At 45.0% G+C, this 16,653-nt stretch overlaps 2 protein-coding genes across 2 annotated transcripts; both read right to left on the bottom strand.

Moving 5' to 3' along the window:
• Positions 1-1,226: 1,226 nt before the first annotated feature.
• On the bottom strand, positions 1,227-3,652 carry LOC136500838 (indole-2-monooxygenase-like). The gene is made up of 3 exons (XM_066496292.1): positions 3,006-3,652; positions 2,493-2,924; positions 1,227-2,355 (listed from the first exon to the last, which is right to left on the bottom strand). The coding sequence occupies exons 1-3, from the start codon at positions 3,561-3,563 to the stop codon at positions 1,657-1,659; spliced, it is 1,689 nt and encodes a 562-aa protein (XP_066352389.1). The 5' UTR covers positions 3,564-3,652; the 3' UTR covers positions 1,227-1,656.
• A 774-nt stretch (positions 3,653-4,426) lies between these two features.
• LOC136501955 (protein TOPLESS-RELATED PROTEIN 2-like) lies at positions 4,427-5,483 on the bottom strand. The gene is made up of 2 exons (XM_066497461.1): positions 4,853-5,483; positions 4,427-4,758 (listed from the first exon to the last, which is right to left on the bottom strand). The coding sequence occupies exons 1-2, from the start codon at positions 4,930-4,932 to the stop codon at positions 4,572-4,574; spliced, it is 267 nt and encodes an 88-aa protein (XP_066353558.1). The 5' UTR covers positions 4,933-5,483; the 3' UTR covers positions 4,427-4,571.
• Between the last annotated feature and the right edge of the window lie 11,170 nt (positions 5,484-16,653).

The following is a 16,653-nucleotide window of genomic DNA, read 5'->3' as shown; positions in this document are numbered from 1 at the left end:
CCTTGTTATAATCAATGGCCATGGTTTGTGGGCTCATGCTTCAGGGTTCTTAGTTGGGCCGCAGTACCGTACTATGGGTGTAAGTAGGCTGAATCCAGCGTTTGTACAGTCATGGGCCTCAAGCCATTATATTTTCTAGAATTAAGTTTTTCTTTGGCGCATATTTTTGACAACACCATTTTCACCGCCTGATTGACAAAAAATGAACATGGTGTTGACAGAAATGATTTCAGTAGTAGTGGGCCGGCCGGCTGCTTCAAGTTAACTCGGTCAAATAATGTAGCCGCCGGCTGGCCAATGCCATTGTCATTGTCACTGATGAAGTTCCAGGTGTGCCACATCTAACATGCATGCCAAAGGATGGGTCGATGATAACAAGTATACAAAGCCAAGAAGACTGGCGTTTTGGTAAACATGATAGTAACATTCATTATTTTCATAGTGGATATCAATATCATTCATTTGGTAGAGGGAATGATACGAAGCCTCGTAATATCTAATCTTACTATTAATAATTAGAGGCTCAACGTTAATTCTCACTGAACGCGCTAGGATAAAAGATAAATACTAGAAATTCCTACATTAATCAGAAACATTGGGCCATCATCAAATCTTAAAGACTAACCATCCATAACCATTGGTTCTATTTTTTTCTAGAAAATTACCAACCGTTGCCATTATATAGATATGATAAAAAATGGGCTAAAATCTTATTATTCCTGAGAAAAAGGTGGTACCTACCAACGTTCGCAGTTGGTTAGTAGAATACCTAAAATATCACATATGAAGCCTACCAATGGTCAGCATCCATGTTAACAATTAGTTAATCTATATTAATAAAAAATCAGATACAGCTATACGGATGTCCATAGTAGGTGAACAAAAGTGTAACGCTTCCTGAGCATAAGTATCGTCTCCATCAGGCTCACGGGCACTACAAGAATATCTAACCAAACTCAACGACGGATAAAAAGTACGCGAACCCTAAGGCCCTTAGACCTATATTTGACAAACTAATAATGAATCTTCCTCTCTCTAATAGCGTTTCTCCCTTATTTAAATGAGCAAGAGAAGCTAGCCAACAAGGGTTGCTTGGCAACACAACAAGCCAAAAAACTAGCCTTAATTACTCACCCAAGATAATCGACACAACGTAACAGGCCAATGACGTTGCCGAGGTCAATGAGGTACCAATAGTGTAAACAGGTGTGTTTCTGACAGATCCATTGATGAACAGATACATGTATTGGGTACTACCCGCTTTTCTGGACCCGTTTAAACAGCTTTTTAGCATAAACAGAAAAAGACAGATCCTGGACGTTACATTCAAATTTGATGGTTGGAATCTGTCACCTGAAAAAGCTATATTTCAGGCACCTGAAATATAGCAAATCCCTATATTTGTACACTATTTATTACCATATAATAAACATAGAGTCCAAACTTCAAACGATCTGTGTAGAGTCGTCTATAGTTCACTTCACCGTGCATGGCCAAATATATGGTGTTTGCATTGTGCTCGTGCGATATGCATCGATTATATATAGAGGAGACGGCAGATGATTCAGTTACATAAGGTGTTCGGATGTATGTGCCTGCGAGTGAGTGCGATCGATATAGATGGATTGATATATTAGGAGACTGCAGATGACTCAGTCACATATATACAGGAACAGGACCTGCGACCTCAGCAGCTTGTATGGAGTAGTGACGACCAGTTGCAGGTGCAGCATCACCAGGAAGCTTGGGAACAAGCATGAGCTTCTCCTTTCGACGCACCGTCAGTCCAAACACCTCTGTCATGTCAATATCCTTCTCCTCCATGCCCATGGGGAGCTGCCAGTCAAAGCAGTACATGAGGTTTGCTAACATGATCTCAACAGTGGCCATCCCAAAGTTGAGGCCAGGGCATATCCTTCGGCCAGCTCCAAACGGCAGGAAGTGGAAGTGGTTCCCTTTGAAATCGACGCCTGCAGCGCTGCCACCGTCCACAAACCTCACCGGCATGAACTCCTCTGGGTTCTCCCATGACTCCGGGTCTCTGCCAAGAGCCCACGCGTTGACGATGACCCGGGTGCCACAGGGAACGTAGTGTCCGTGGACGATGCAGTCCGCCATGGAGAAGCGAGGGAGGAGCAGCGGGACAGGCGGGTGCAACCTCAGTGTCTCCTTCACGACGGCTTTCAGGTAGGGCATGCTGGCTAGGTCCTCTTCCTCCACCGTTTCCTGCCCCTCTGGTGTGTGCTTCCGGACTTCTCCTTGTAGCTTGGCCATCTGCGGTGGGTTGCGCATCAGCTCAGCCATGGCGAGCTCCAGGACCAAGGATGACGTGTCTGTGCCCGCAGCAAACATGTCCTGTATATATAAATATGTATATATGTACATTTGTTAGTCATCGTATATTTCATCATGATGTATAAATCAAAGGAAACAAATGTATATAGATTATACTGGGCATATATATTGGGTGGCGGGCTGGGTTAGTCACTCACCATCAGGATGGCCTTGACGTGATTTCTAGTCAAACCGTACTCTTTCTGGACCGAGAGCAACACATCAGTGAAGTCACCTCCGTCATGGCGATGCATAGAGTCTCTTCTCTCGTGGTCGCTCAGTATGGTTTCAAGCAACTCGTCCCATCTCTTGTGCGTCTCGTGGGCCCTGTTGCTTAGAAACCTTCTGCTAAGGAAACCTAACGACCTCGCCAGCCCAGGGAAGTAGTCTTCTAGGTTGAACCCTCCAAACAAAGCAGAGTTAGCCTCCACCAGCTCCCGGAAGATCTTGTTACGGCCTTCTGCCCTGAAGAACTTGCCCGACACGGCGCGGCTCACGATATCGTTGGCGAACGTGTTCATCGTCATGCTCATGTCCACCGCCACACCCGTGGTTGCTGCCTCCCCTATCTTGTCCATCACCAGGCTCACCTATGCATATATATACAAATATGCATGCATGGATGATTTGTTTATGCATGATGTTGCATATACATATTAGTAGTCACTTACCTCTTCTTTGCGGGGAAGGCAGTATGAGTGCACCTTCTTGACGGTGAAGAGGTGCGTGGTGACGAGCTTCCTGATCTGCCGCCAATGCTCGCCGTAGGGGGAGAAGGCGATGTCAGACGACCCGTACAAGAGATCGTCGCTGACAGTGGATGCGGGCCGTGACGCGAACACATGGTCGTGCGTGCGCATGATCGCCTCCGCAGCCCGCGAGGATGACACAATGAGGGTGGGGACAGACCCAAGGCGGAGGAACATCATGCCGTTGAAGCCATGATTGGCGGAGAGGTCACGGAGGGATACATGCGGGAGGTCAGCGACAAGGTGCAGGTGGCCAATGATAGGCAGCCCCGGAGGCGATGGCGGGAGCTGCACCTTGTTGGCGAATTTGTCGCCGTCGCTGCAGCAGCTGCTGCCACGACGGCGGCTTGACCGTCGGGAAGCGTAGTAGTGCTGCAGTAGCAGGAGTGGAACGACGAGCAATAGTAGCCATTGTGCCACTGCTTGAGGTGTGGTCGTCGCGTGCGTGAGTTGTTGGTATGCCACCTGCAGCCGACTCATATGGTTGCTAGCAGACTGCAGGCTCAGAAGTGTGTGTGCGTGTTTTTTCTGCCTTCCTGCTATGAAAGATGGCTGCCTTGGCACCTAGCCTTTGGCTGCTATATATATAGAACGTACATTTTGGCTAGACGTATGAGTTAGCTTGTGCATCATGGATAGATGGATATAGATGGCGAAACGCTAAATAAGGGGTCCAAACCTCACAGCTATTTGCATTGGTAACTTAAACATATAAGGATGGATTCTAGCTGATGCCTGATGGTCTCTTCTAAAGTATCCCTTTTTTGTGTGTGAATCCCAATACAGACACAAGCACTCATACATGTATGGATACTCACCCCTAGGAACGATACCTCTGTGAGCTCCTTCTGGCCTAACAAGCCTCAAGATTGACGAAGTCACCACTCACCATAGATACATCATCAATCACATACGCCTCACTGTTGATGTGTCGGCTACCACCACTACTAGAATCTCGATTTTTTCTGACGGTGCGAAAACCCACGGAAAAATTCGAATACCGTCAGAAAAATATTTTTCTGACGGTGTACCCTCAGAAAAATACCCACAGAAATATAATGACAGAAAAATCCAATTTTTCTATGGGTTCACCGTCAGAAACAATTTTTCTGTGGGTCTCGCACGCACAGAAAAATTGTGTTCGCCCAGATTAAAACTAATTTTTCTGTGTGTTAATCCACACAGAAAAAAGAAATAAACGCACAGAAAAACTCATGTTTTTTTCTGTCGGTCTAGGTGAACTCACAGAAAAATTCATTTCGCCCAGATTAAAAAAAAATATAATAGATAGCATACATATAAAGATCCAAATGTTCAACACATTCATTAATGACATCCGGGCTACATAGAGATGATGTTCAAATGATCCGGCATCAATACATTCAAAAGCATTACCATCTCATCTCAAAGTTCAAGTCTCAGTCAAGATGAGTAAAGTACCAGCATGCATCATTGAGTCATATTATACCTAAAACTAAAGCTAACAGATTAGAGCCTATCAAGGGCCTCGAGGTACTTCTGCTTGCGGATGTCAAAGAAGATCTTCATGGAGTAGCGGTTGTCCTCCAGCATGGTGAAGCCGCTGAGGTACCTCTCCACCTCGTCCCACTCGCCGCCCTGCACGAGGTCCTCGAAGTGCTTCATGTTGAAGTAGAAGCCTGACTCCTGCTCCAGCCTGCACGGACAACCGCAAAAAGCATCAGAAATCCCAGCTCACCCAGCAAAGAAAGGCTCCAAAAACCCCATTCATGATCATGGCGAGTACTCACTTGTGCACCGTCTCCTTGAACTTCTCCTCATCGAGGAACTGCAGGATGAGGAAAACCAGCTCCCTGCTAAGAGACGACATGGCTCCCCTGATCACAGTCGGAGCCTCCAGCTCTCAAAAACCCGCCTAAACCTCGGGCCGCCACCCATGCAGACATTGAAGGTTGCTACTGCTACCTCACTTATAGTGCCACAATACTTTTCTAAAAGTACCACAAACTAATAAACTAGTGAATTCTACATTTTCACAACCACAATTGAACATAGTTTTGCAATTCAGTTAGCCAAATCAACATGGATCATGATTCCTGGCTGACCAAACCATGCTTTAAAATGTCCCATGGGGAGAAGAAGTCCAGCACTCCTGAGGCATCAAATAAAAATGACCCATGGGGCAAATCAGAAAATACATTTGACAAAAGAAAAGGAAATAGAGGTGATAGTGCCTGGGAGAAGAAGTCTGATGATGGCCATGGCAATTGGGAGCATCCCAGCAACTGGAAATGCCAGGGGCAAAAAGAAGGCAGATGGTAACTGGAAATGCTGGAGATGGAATTAGAAGACCAAATGCCAAGTCTAATGCAGGATCCAGTTGGGGTGAGAAAGATAAGATGGAGTCTGATGAGCATCTGAAAGTCCAAAAGAATCAGACACATGGAATACAGGGAAATCAAATGAAAGTCCATGGGATAACACTGATGCACTACAGGATTCCTGGGTTAACAGTATTTCACCTGGAGCAAAAGAACAAGAGCAAAAGAACTCGAGAAATGGCTCAGATTTACCCATTATCAGCATGACAATTGCAACTTAATTTCACCTGGAGCTTAATTTAATTCTCTCTCTCTAATGGGAATTGAACTGGCCACAGAACTGGTTGCTTGTACTGGTACAAGCCATCCTAGTTAAGCAGCAAACAGAACAAAATATCCCAAGTACCAGCTCATAAGGTGCTAAAGTGCAGAAGTTCTCTAATGGAAACTTGATTCATCATAGCCACTCAAGAGTAGTACAAAACAAAAAAAGTCACAAGGTACGCGAATGGTGGAGGCAGGCAAGCGCTGCTCCAACATGCAGGGGTGTGACCTCAAGGACGCATCCCTCCCAGACCCTATGGCCTGAACCCAACATCCATGCGCTGGAAAAATAGCAAAGTGCAGATAAATAATTATCAGCATCATGGCAGCACTTCTTGTTTCACTCCTCTCATGAAAAATAGTAGTCAGTACCACTCAAAACTAAATACACAGTAGTACATTCAGAAGAGTTATCTTAATTTCTGAAATATGAGGTTCGGACCAGCTCGCCTCACCTATGCTAAAACATATATAACAAACGCCAGCCCAGTCATAGAAAATACACCAGAGATAAGCAAGTGAATGAATCAAGTAACAGAAGAGTAAACAGCATGGAGTCTAGCAGCATTGAGATAAGGCACATTCTGGAGGGAACTGAGCATGAAAATTTGCACAAAAATAGAGAGAACTTACCGTCTGTGCTGGAATGCTATGGAACATACCTTATTCTGATAAGCTAGCAACCTAATCAAGTTGGCTGCAACTTTAACAGTAGCTGGTTGTCCAAGCTGGATTCTGCATAGAAGGGTAACTTTAGCATCATCTATCTTGCATGTCAAATATCTCAAGTAATTGTATACCATCATATTTATCAAAGTTAATCTTACATGTCACTTTCATCTTCCTTAAGCATAACAGGGTATGTCAGTTTTTTTTATCAACAATGGCATACAAAAAAATAAGGACTAACATCAAGGCAGGTGCTCTGGTAAAAAAAATGTATTAGTCAAATACTGAAAATAGGATACTACAGATTTTTCAACATGTATTGCTCTGGTTATACAATTCATAGATGGCACACAGGCAATTCATACTGCTTATACTGCAGTTACATTGGCCTAGGTTGAAAAAACTAAAATTGGACAAAAAGAGTGTGCCAATAGGTGCTTAGTATCTATTGCCAGTTTCACAAGCAAGAATTTGCATAAATCTAGCAATGATGAACTTAAACTTTAATATTGATTTGGAGATGTGTGCATTATGCTTCTTTTACATTAGCTAACATTCCCAACAAACCCTAAGGAATCAGAAACAATCATAAATATGATGGCTGGCGATATAATCGCAGCTCAGCATTTCATAGAAAATTTAGAAATTACTTCACAAATCATAATACGAAGTTTAAATCATTTGATGCACCTATTATACCTACAAAAATGACAGCATTTCTTTATATAGGGAAAGGTCTTAATATTGGCACAAAAATATCTTTGTTGCTTAATAATGCATAATAGAAACACAAGTACTGAGAGCTATGTTGTCTTACAAACATTTTGGTGGACTGTGGGCTTCCTTTTAGACAACTTACATGCGTCATATTGTTTCCAAAATTTCACAGAAGAAATACCACAAGACAGTGACCATCTCCAGAAATTTACCCATTATCAAGAGCAAAAGAACTCGAGAAATGGCTCAGATTTACCCATTATCAGTATGACAACTGCAACTTAATTTCACCTGGAGCTTAATTTAATTCTCCCTCTCTAATGGGAATTGAACTGGCCACAGAACTGGTTGCTTGTACTGGTACAAGCCATCCTAGTTAAGTAGCAAACAGAACAAAATATCCCAAGTATGAGCTCATAAGGTGCTAAAGTGTAGAAGTTCTCTAATGGAAACTTGATTCATCACAGCCACTCAAGAGTAGTACAAAACAAAAAAAGTCACAAGGCATAGTTAGGGAAGGGGAGAGCAGCACGGCACGAGACTGGGGTTTCATAGCATCTCCAAGCTGCAGGATGCACCCCCAAAATATTTTTGAATGTGTCACCTCAGTTTTCCCATCTGAAACAATGTAACAAAAAAGCCTGAGAGAAGGAACTCACTTGGAACAAAGAGACAATGTAACACAAAGAAGCGCAGTATACCTGGTTGTCTACAGCCCTGCCATTGGAGAAATGATGTCATTAGTATAGGGGAAAGAAGCAACAGAAAGGTTCTTATCCGATAATAATGCTGCTCTGAAAATATTTCCAGAACTGAATTTTTTTGGATCCGATTACTTATCATTACTAAACTATTTTAAAAAAAAACTATCCTCATAGAAGGGCCTTTCAGCAATGCATGCTGCCCAGTAAAAAAATATTATAGTAGAAGCAGCCAAGCAGGCATGCATACTCGGGGAAGGAAAAAAACAACAGCAAAAAAGCCATCAATCCCAAGCATGCTCATATTAATCCTAACAATTGAATACTGATTATTGTGGTGCTCTAGAACCTCCTACTAATCCGAACAATTCGGTTGCTGAAAGATGACAACTACTAATTGTTGTGCAATAACTTAAGAACAAATAACCAGCAAGATTATGCAACTGTATTTTCAATTCTACTACGAACCACATATCAATCTCACTAGATCTCTTTTTAATTTAATACTAACACAACACATGACATAGAAATATTAACTTTTTACTAAATATACAAATGTTACTACTGCTAGTCATCATATAAATTCACAGGTCTTATCCTTACTGGCACTTAAAGGCACTGGAATCACCAACCCATAAACTGAAATAAGTACAAACTATGCAATGTAAATATGTGTAACAAGATGAAAATATGTGTAACATAATTTTAAACAGATGCAACTATGCAAGCAAAAGCCTAGCAGCTAACAAGGCATACCTAGCACATTTTTTGTCAATGTAAATATGATAGTTTTCCATGAATTGTTACCCGCAGGCTAGGGTTTCGTGGAGCACAAGAACCGACGCGGACCGGCGGGAGGAGGCAGCACCGGTGAGTAGGCACGGCGCCGGCCACCGGCGGAGCCCAGCCGCGCTGCGCTCTCGGCCAGGGGGCTGCAACTCGCCCCTGGCCCGCGCAGCCATCCCCTCCGCCGCCTGGGGTGCGCCGCCGCCGGGCCCCCGCCGCCAGATCTCGCCGGTCGGGAGCGGGAGGGGAGGGGCCACGCCGGGGAAGAAGGTAGGGGAGGGGGGAGAGGGAGGGGGCGGCACCGGCCGCCGGATCTCGCCGGTGGGGAGCGGGAGGGGAGGGGCCGTGCCGGGGAAGAAGGTAGGGGAGGGGGGAGAGAGGGAGGGGGTGGCACCGGCCGCCGGATCTCGCCGGTGGGGAGCAGGAGGGGAGGGGCCGCGCCGGGGAAGAAGGTAGGGGAGGGGGGAGAGGGAGGGGCGGCACCGGTCGCCGGATCTCGCCGGTGGGGAGCGGGAGGAGAGGGGCCGCGCTAGGGAAGAAGGTAGGGGAGGGGGGGAGAGGGAAGGGGCGGCACCGGCCGCGCCGAGGAAGAAGGGGAGGGAGGGAAGGGGCGGGATCGAGCGGAGGATGGGCGGGTGCGGGTGCGGGAGGAGGGGAGGGGAGTGTGGGGGGCTGGGGAGGGGAGGGGAGGGTGCGGCGGGGAAGAAGAAGGGGAGTGGGGAGAACGTGCGTGCGCGAGGAGCCGAGCGGACGAGTCCGCGGCGGGTTAGGGTTAGGACTTCTGGGTTATTTTTCCGTGCGTGGGTTTGTTTTTCTGTGCGTTTTAAAATAACCGACAGAATAATAGCATTTTTTCTGTGCGTGCATTTTATTTTTTCTGTGCGTTTTTAAAAAACCGACAGAATAAATTTTATTTTTCTGTGAGTTCTGATTTTTTCCGTGTGTGTATTGTCACGCACAGAAAAATTATGCAATTATTCTGTGGGTTTTTGTATTTTTCTGTCGGGATATTTTGAAACCCACAGAAAAATCATACTTTTTCTGTGCGTGTCGAAAAAAACGCACAGAAAAATTCTTCACCCACAGAACAATTCGATTTTCCAGTAGTGCACTAAAAGAACAATGTTGTTAAACCATGGAATAAATCCGGGAAGATGGAAGCACCTACGTCAAGCCAAAAGCTTGAACATCAGTGAATAGGTTTCGCACCACAAGGTACTCAACCAATTGAGTTACGCTCAGTTCGCTCTTTTAATTTGAAGTATCTCCTCTCTTCTTACATGAGAGTTTCATCCTTATTTTTTTTGTTGTATCTTCCTTTACATGTAATTTTCTCCGTGTCCTTGGGGTCTCACGTATACATCCGAACACAGAAATTAACCGCACGCAATTTTCTTCCATAGTTGCCGTCATCGTTGCAAGCAGAGCACAAAGAAAAGAGAAGGGCCAAGAAAGAAAATAAATTTTGTGTGTAATAACGACATGCTAGGTAATTAAAAATCTGTGCCTATTGCAATATATATTGTTAAAATATATATGGGGTGATGAATGGGTTGTTGGATCGTAGAATTTGTTCTAGGTGAACATATGCTATTATTTCACTTTGTTGTAAGTTGACTTATTATTAGACTCTGCATTAAACATATTGTATACATACATACATACATATATATATATATATATATATATATATATATATATATATATATATATATATAATATGAACATATGCTATTAATAGTTGTCCGCAGCCAAAACTAACCACGATCGTGTCACAGCCATGACTCGTTGTCGTCTGTTACCTCGTCGCCGAAGAACAAATCGACAACAAGAAGCGGCTAATATCGCTGGGACGGGAGGTCCGCATGATCCGATAAACGGTGATGGTGTCAATCAGGATGGTGAGAATGAGCAGCCATGGACCTCGTCCGACCTGCTCGAGCTGGGTCCAAATGACCAAGATGGCCAGGTAACTTTGGTATCATGTGACTATGTAGCCACACACACTAATCAATTGAGAGGGTCATAGCTTACTTGGTGTCTCCAACAGGAGCCTCCGCCGGCTGAGGAGCCAAAGGGTTCGGGTAGCAGGAAGGCTAGATCCAAATGAGGCGTGTCAAAGATTCCTGTTGGTAGGAATGCACACTGGCACATCACTGAGTTCGATGAATTCGGAGATCCACTCTCACTGCCTATAGCTTTGACCAAATACAAGACTATCCTCGGGTTACTTGTAAGGGACTTCATCCTGATTAGGTACAGGAAGTGGAATGGGAAAGATAATGACCCGTGGAGGGTTCCCGAAATTGAGAAGGATTACATATGGGATATCAAGATTCATGGGGAAATGTATGTCATGGGGAAATGCTTCATGGGGAAATGCTTCAAGAATTGTCAAGGTATTTCACTTTCCCAACGGAGTATGACAAGGAGGTAGTCAAGAAAAAAACAAAAGAAATCATGGGGAAATGCTTCAAGAATTTCAAGGGAACATTGTACAAGAATTTTGTTGTCTAAAATAAAGAGCTAGATTTCGATGGTGGACAGTTTAGCAAGCAGAAGGACTTCTAGCAGGATTTCAAGGAATGCAGGTTATCCGAGGAGTACTTAGAACTGAGCAGGAAGAATAAGGAGAACTCGCAGAAAGTGACGAATCCTCATCATCTCGGCTCTCGTGGTTATGCCAAAAAGATGCCAGAATTTAAAGCATAACTTGAAAAGATGGATCGCCTTGCTGAGGAAGGCGTTCAGGTTGAGACCGCCCATTGGGAGCCAAGATCGGTATTATACTGTATGGGGAGGAATGTATGTCATGCCGAGGACAGGAGCTTTAGCTCCACAAATCCACCCATGAGCGAACTCTTCCAGAGGATCTCCCAGATAACCGAGGAGGTGAGGCAAGGGACTCGCACTTCTAATAGGGAGAAAGACGTGCTCACGCAAGCAATCGGAACCAAGGAGCACCCTGGACGCACTAGAGGAACTGGTGTTGTTCCTTGGAAACTAGCATTCCCCGAAGAATCTCACACTTATCGGAGCCGCTCGAGGGGTAGAGCGGATCAGGAGGCAGAGTATTTGAGGCGACTAAAAGAGATAGAAGCTAGAATGGATGCACGAATTGAGGCGACTGTTGAAGCACGAGTCCAACAAATTTTGCTGTCCAAGGGGTTAGGAGTACCACAAAACCCTACTCCTACCGCCTTTAGCCCACAGTTTAGGGGTTGCAGCAGATGTGGATTGACCCCGCTCGACGAAGAAGATGCAAATGTGCCTCTTCCGGTGGACGGCATCACTGAACCCATCAATGTCAAGTTGTACATCCATCAAAAATGGACAAAGGACAAGGTGGTGCTCGGCCAGGCCTGGCCTGTGGGAGACGGGACCATTAATGGTCACCCAATTCCATATGGGTACTCTCACGTCACCATTGACAGAATACTTGATAAGAAGTATAACAAGATACACATTGAGTACCCCGCACCGGAAGACAGGCTGGAACTTGGTCATAACAAGGGCTCTTAGGTGGCCTGGCACAAGCGCTTTATTAAGCTTGACCACCAATTGTCCGCTAATGATGAGGACGACTGTGAGTCTTCGCCCACCCGCGATGATCATGCACCATCTCCCAATAGAGATCACTCCCCTCCTAATCCCTTGCCATCACCCCCGAGAAGACAGAGGCCTCCTTCTATTCCTCCTCGTCCGACTCCATCTTCATCAGCCCCGAGAAAAGAGAAGACTCCTCCTCCTCCTCCTCCATCTTCATTAGCTCCGGGAAAACAGAAGTCTTGTCATCATCCTTCCCCGCCTCCTCCACCTCAACCCAAAACAAGATCAAAGGCATCCTCGTAGTCGCAGAAAGGTCATTGGATTTAGTCTCTAATGCTCCCAAAGTGGACCAACAAAAAAGAAAAAGGTCGTTCAGTGGCAACGTTACAAACTTGATTGAAGAAAAATTTACAACACACATCTCGAAGGAAGATTGTGTTAGTTTCTTCAATCTTTGTGCCACACTGTTTCTGTGTTTGTTGAAGTCCGAATTCGAAAGGCAAATATAGAATCAGTACGCTACAATAAGAGCCGATGAAATACACAATGAAGATTTAAGGAAGATATAGAAGTACGTCGAAGACAACCCTGAATTAACTATGGAAGAGGCCGCGAACATCTATTATGATGTATAAGGGACAGGAACACCGGCAATGAAGTATGAAATGGACAATCTTTTGGATCCCGATGACGAGTATAAAAATTTGACAACATATATGTGTCAGTTGCATGAATATTACATGGCTCAAGCAAAAGAGACGGAGGACTTTGGTTTTGAGGTTATTATCCGTTCACCACATGTTTTTCATTATTCTGAAAAAGAGAAGTTTGATGTCTAGTGGGAGTGCTTGTTCTAGCTATACCAGAAACGCTCTCTAGATTCACAAATGTTGACGCTATGGACTATGTAAGTACCCTACACGCACGATATTATAATTAACTACTCTCTCGAGACACAAATTGTTAACTTTTGAGTAATTCTCATGATTTTATGTAAGTGTATAGCAAAATTTTGCATACTAAAAAGCAAATGGGATAACATAGGCTTCTTGGACCCCTTGCGAGTCAATGAGAAGACATGTTTAGGCCTCCATGGATGTGACGTGGAAGACCTAAAAGAGAAATTGATTGCTGTTTTCAATGAATTCAAGATGAAGAACAAAACTCACATACTTCTAGCCTACAACTGTGACTATGTGTTCTTGGCTTTTAATTTTATGTTTCTTTTTTCGTTAAGATTATTATATAATTAGGATTCTGTGATTGCAGCAATAATTTCGTCTTCATTTGTGTTAATCTTGCTAAAAATCTGATCGAGGTGTGGGACTCGAAGAAAAAATCATTTTATCATCTGAATGCACCGGTGGTAGTGTTGAATTAGTAAGTGATTCTAATAACATATTATTTTTTAGTCACACAAACCGTTTTCTAATGTTTCTCCTTTTAATGTTGCACAGTGTTCGAAGAAGACATATCGGTGGGACGTAGGTCCCATTCAAGGTTGTTCACATGGAGGGGAAGTACATAAAATAACCGGCGGGAAACAATGAATACGGGTTTTATGTAATGTGGGCAATGCTTCGCTACATTGGCGGGAAATCGGAAGAAGCAGATAAGTTGGTGTGTATAATCCCCATTTCATTTATGTCTGTTAATAATCAATAAAATGATTTACTGATTCCTCTTTGGATTTCATCTTTTTTGAACGACAGCGCAAAAAATATAACCACGAAAGGTTGTTAGACATGGAGATCATCGCACTGCAATCAGAGCCGGCAAAATTCATCTTAGCCGAGGTATTGGAAAAAGATAGAATATTTTTGTAGCACCCAAATTTTCATTCTTTTAAATAAGTAAATTTGACTTATTATGTTATTAAGTGAGCACTCAAATATAGGAAAAATAATATTTTTGGTGAAATTAAAATAAATAATAGGGAATAGATACAAGTTGAGGCATTCATGCTGCTGTACATTGTTTTTGTAGTGATTAGCTTTGACTAAAATTTGAATTGAATTCAAATTTACCTTGAAAATGAGATTTGAAAATTTTATTTATAAAAAGAAAAAGGAAATTTGTTCTCTCCACTCCCTTCCTCGGTTTCGGCCTGCAGGCCCTTTTTCCCGCGCGGCCCGCTCACTCTCCTCTCCCTTTTTCCCGCTCGGCCCGCCAGCTGCTCGGCCCAGCAGCCGCGCCCAGCCCGGCACCGCAGCCCAGCCGCGCACCTCGGCGTCACCAGCCCAGCAGCCGCGCCCAGCCCAGCAGCCGTGCCCAGCCCACACCAGGCAACCGCCTGCACCCTGCCACTGACGCCTGGCCCCACCTGTCGGCGCCGCCCCCAACCTCCCACTCACTCCGCGCCGGTCCAGTCGCGAGGCCGCAACCGCCGCCCCACTCCGCGTCGTGGGAGCGTGCCCCCATCGCGCCCCGGCCGCTTTAAATCGGCCCCGAGCCGTCACCGCCCCTCCCTGCTGCCCTCCCCGCTCTCGTTTTCACGCTCGCGAAGCACCGAGGAACCCGCAACCACCGCTGCCGTGATCTCAGAGCTCCGTCGACCGCCCCTCCATGTGGACAGCCTCCTCCGAGCCGCCTCCGACTCCTTTTCCCCCTTGGTGAGCTTCACCGTCCTCCCCTCTATCTCCCGATAGCTCTTTTTCTCGTTTTTGTTGGCTTCCCGAGCCTTGGCCGCGAGCTCCGTGGGCCATGGTCGCCGGCCATGGTGGCCACCGCGCTAGCCCCCGTTTCCAGCCGCCGCAACGGCATGGCCGCGACTCCCTTCTCCCCCCACGTCTCCCGGTTCACTCGGTTTCCCATTTGGCGAACCCTAGCCCCCGTAACCGAGCTCGCCGGTGTGTTCTTTGTCGCCGGCCATGGCTGAGCCTCACCGAAGCCACTGTTCCGGCCGCCAAACCTTCTCTCTCCCCCCCACGTCTAATCCGAACCGTCCATCGCGAGATCAACGGCCACCAGTGAAAGATACCCCTTCGCGGGTGATTTTGCATAAGAGCCCCTGGACTTTTCTAAGTCCTAACCCGCAGTCCAAAACGTATTTCCCCGAATGCGCAATCTCGATTAGAAAGCGTAAACTCCACGGCTTAAGTCAAAAGTACGCTTTCAGTATTTACAGAAATGCCATTCGAACTGTTTCGCTTATAAAATTGTCGTTTTAACTCCGAATTGATCCATTCAAATCGCGTTAGCTTCGTAATTTCATAAGCTACATGTTGGAGCTACTGTTAGTCAAGTTTGGAACTTTTTAATTTCATGATTAGATTTAATTAAATATATGGCTATAGGAAAACCCGTTTAAATCATAACTTTCACATTTTAGCTCCGTTTTTCGTGAACTTCGCGTTGACGTGATCGTGGCGAGACGTAGATTAGTTTTACAAACATTTTATCTTGATTTCAATGCTGTTGGTGTACTGTTCTAATGATAGGAATGTTTGCTTTGCATGAATGCTTTGGAATGTTGTATGTTGCCGTGTTGGTCGCGTTCAGACGGTGAGGAAAACGTTGGAGACCAAGAACTCTTTGACGACCAGCAGGACCAGCACGAGTTTGTGAACCAAGGCAAGTATAACATGGGCCTTCCTTGATGTCTTATTTCACTTTAATCAATTACTCATTTGCATGTGTCTAATTTTGATACCCATAAGGACATCCTAGTGAATGTTTATCCTGTTCCTTGTCTCCTATGGGTTAAATGCATATGGGTAGATTGCTAGTGCTCTAACTGAACTTGATATACATGTTGATGAACGATACTATGGAACAAAGTGAGTAACATGATTTATAACAACTGTTCCATAGGGCGAAAGTGCAAATGACCTTTGTTCATATTGCTCCCGGCCCTCCATAAGGACTTATCTGTCGGCAAAAGCTGGGACTGATAGTGCAACCGGGAGAGTCATATGTCTCTGCCTTTAGCTCAGTAATAGGACCTTTCCTAGCTGGTTAGAGGTTACCTTTTTGGCACAAATGGGGCTTGCCACTTTGGGTATAGGGCTGCCTCTGTTCCTATGAGTATAGCCGCGATGGATTTGTGCCATAGGAAAGGGGGGTTCCTACATCTGCCTGCCAAGGAAACCTAGCGGCCCTAACTTGTTAGGGAAACCTATGAAATGGCTTCATAGTGTACCCTGCCGCTCACCTTGGTAGTGACATGGGAGTAATTAACCCGGGCATATGGGGATCACGACTCGCCGTGAATGTGCACCACCTCTGCAGAGGGTAACAAACTGTTATAACAGTCGTGCTCACGGTTACGAGCGGCCCGGAAAACTCACAGAATAACTGGATACTTGATGATGATCAATTAAGTTGTTCTATGATGAAATATGGTAAACCTGACCTTGATATATGTTCTTATGGGTTTAAATGGGAGCTTAAGCATAACTTGATAATAATTGAGAATAAAAGCTTGACCTATTAAAAATGCTAACTGCAGTAAACCAGAGTCTACCATTTTTGAGCTTCATAACCCCATGTTAGCTTGCTAAGTACGGAATGTACTTACACTTG

This window comes from Miscanthus floridulus, chromosome 13 (assembly GCF_019320115.1).
Source record: "Miscanthus floridulus cultivar M001 chromosome 13, ASM1932011v1, whole genome shotgun sequence".
Taxonomy (NCBI): Eukaryota; Viridiplantae; Streptophyta; class Magnoliopsida; order Poales; family Poaceae; genus Miscanthus; species Miscanthus floridulus.
This window is presented reverse-complemented; position numbering and strand designations above follow the sequence as displayed.